The sequence below is a fragment of the Lolium rigidum genome, chromosome 1 (assembly GCF_022539505.1).
Source record: "Lolium rigidum isolate FL_2022 chromosome 1, APGP_CSIRO_Lrig_0.1, whole genome shotgun sequence".
Classification (NCBI taxonomy): Eukaryota; Viridiplantae; Streptophyta; class Magnoliopsida; order Poales; family Poaceae; genus Lolium; species Lolium rigidum.
Genome location: NC_061508.1, coordinates 225,061,128 through 225,063,166, shown reverse-complemented (window position 1 = coordinate 225,063,166; position 2,039 = coordinate 225,061,128). Strand labels below are relative to the sequence as shown.

General features: G+C 50.9%; 1 protein-coding gene across 1 annotated transcript; it reads left to right on the top strand.

Moving 5' to 3' along the window:
* On the top strand, nt 1–1,287 carry LOC124655459. Its single transcript, XM_047194352.1, has one exon. The coding sequence runs from the start codon at nt 1–3 to the stop codon at nt 1,171–1,173; it is 1,173 nt and encodes a 390-aa protein (XP_047050308.1). The 3' UTR covers nt 1,174–1,287.
* The last annotated feature ends 752 nt before the right edge of the window (nt 1,288–2,039 follow it).

Below are 2,039 nucleotides of genomic sequence, written 5' to 3'. Positions count from 1 at the left end.
ATGGACCAGTCAGGCTTCTCCAGCGAGCACTCATGGCCAGATCTCCCGCCGGAGCTGTTGGGCCTCGTGCTGTCGCGGCTGCCGTCGCACGCCGACCGCGTCCGCGTCGCCGCCGTATGCCACCCATGGCGCTCGAAGGCGCGGCTGCTGCGGCCTCTACCCCCGCTGCTCCCGTGGCTCGCCCTCTGCGACGGCTCCTTCCTTAGCCTCCCCGACGGCGCGGTCCACCGCCTGCCCGTCCCTGATGGCGTCTCCAGCAGATTCTCCACCGGAAGCATGCTCGTCCTGGTGCACGGCGACGACACGTACTCGCTGATGAACCCTTCCCCTGCAAGGACGACCCCTCTCCCCGAGCTGGATCTCTGTCTTCAGAGAAAGCCGATCGTGCAGAAGGTGGTCGTGTCCGATCACCTCGTCGCCGCTCTGGTCAAGGTGAAAAAATTGAACAACACCACGACCACGAAAGTCATCACCTCTGCTCGTGGGCAGCAATGCGACACCGCAGTGAAGTGGCCCGTGCCTGCAGGGAGCTTCATCAACGACATTGCACTCATCAAAGGAAAGCTCTACATTCTCACCACAGAAGTGGAGCACTATCAACATGAGCTCCATATCCTGGACGGCAGGCGAGAGCAGACAGCCATACGCAGGATGCCAAAAGGCGACGACGACTACGAGGAGTCATGGTATAACCCTTACTCGACTGACAATTACGTGCCGCGGTACTATCTTGTCGTCTCTGGCGATCGGCTGCTGATGGTTGAGCGGAGGATCAATCAGCCGCCAATGTTTCCAAGAGACTCGGGAATTGTGAAGCGGACTCGACACTTCGAGGTTTTCGAAGCAGCGGACCTGAGCAGCGGCCGTGGACGGTGGATTGAGGTTGATACGTTGATGGGGCGTGCGCTCTTTGTCAGCAAAGGCTGCTCAGAGTCGCTCCCTGCCGCGGGTCAATGTAGCGACATCGGAGTTCAAGAAGATTGCATCTACTTTATGAATGAGGATGACGCGTACACGGACAAGCATGAGAAGATCCGTGAGAATCCTATGCTGGACTCCGGGGTGTACAATATGAGAGACAAGACAGTGATGCCGTTGCTGTTGGAGGCGGCGCCGACGCCTGCAACAGGAGACGGTCTGTGGTCTCCGACCTGGCTTTTTCCAGAGACTTGAGTAGTTGAGTTAAGCTGGTTATGTGGTACTATCAGTTAGGAGTTTCTTAGATGTTAGTGCTGGAATTTGTATGTAGTATACATATTTTGCAATAATTTTTCCTTCATATTACCAGTTAGTATGTCCCAAAAGAAACTGCTCTTGCGAGTCTAACTAGCCCCTGGACTGTTATTAGTTTGAAGACCGCGTGTCTGTTTACAAGCAATGATGCCTGATGCTTAGGTGGTTTTCAACAATGAGCTGTTCTTATGTCCTTATGTACCAGGCTGTCGGAGCCTGAAAAACGTACTTCCGCTTGACTGCAAGCCTGGCATTTGACAATTATGAAGTGAAGTGAGTAAAAAGAAGCAGTTCCCACAGAAAAACAGACTTCAAACTAGTTCAAGTTCACACACAACAGTGCACAAATATTTTTATGCTTCAGTAACTTCAGTCCTCATGCGTTTTCTGTTCTTCTTTAGCTGGTTATGTTTTGTTTACACAATTTATGCATGTTCTTTGAGTATCCTGTTCAGTCACAGAACGATGATGCTTTACAAATATGTGAGTGAACATTCTGTACTTCTATGGATTTGTATGTTTAAAAATATGTAGAGATGATTCTGTTGTTTTCATGGATACAAGACTTCCAAAAATACATATACATTATTACTAGGCTTACGCTGGGTGAGAACTCTGTGCGCTGAGCACCGGCTCACCTAGGCGCACGGACATGTTCACCGCTAATCCTGAAAGTCAGGTGCTGCATAGTTTCCGTCGTCTAGGCACAGGTCCTCTCGATCAAGCCATCATTATCGAGGAGCTTAGTTTGATACGTTGCATCCAAGCTCGTGAGATCTGGTGTTTTGGAATTGTTTTTTCCTACC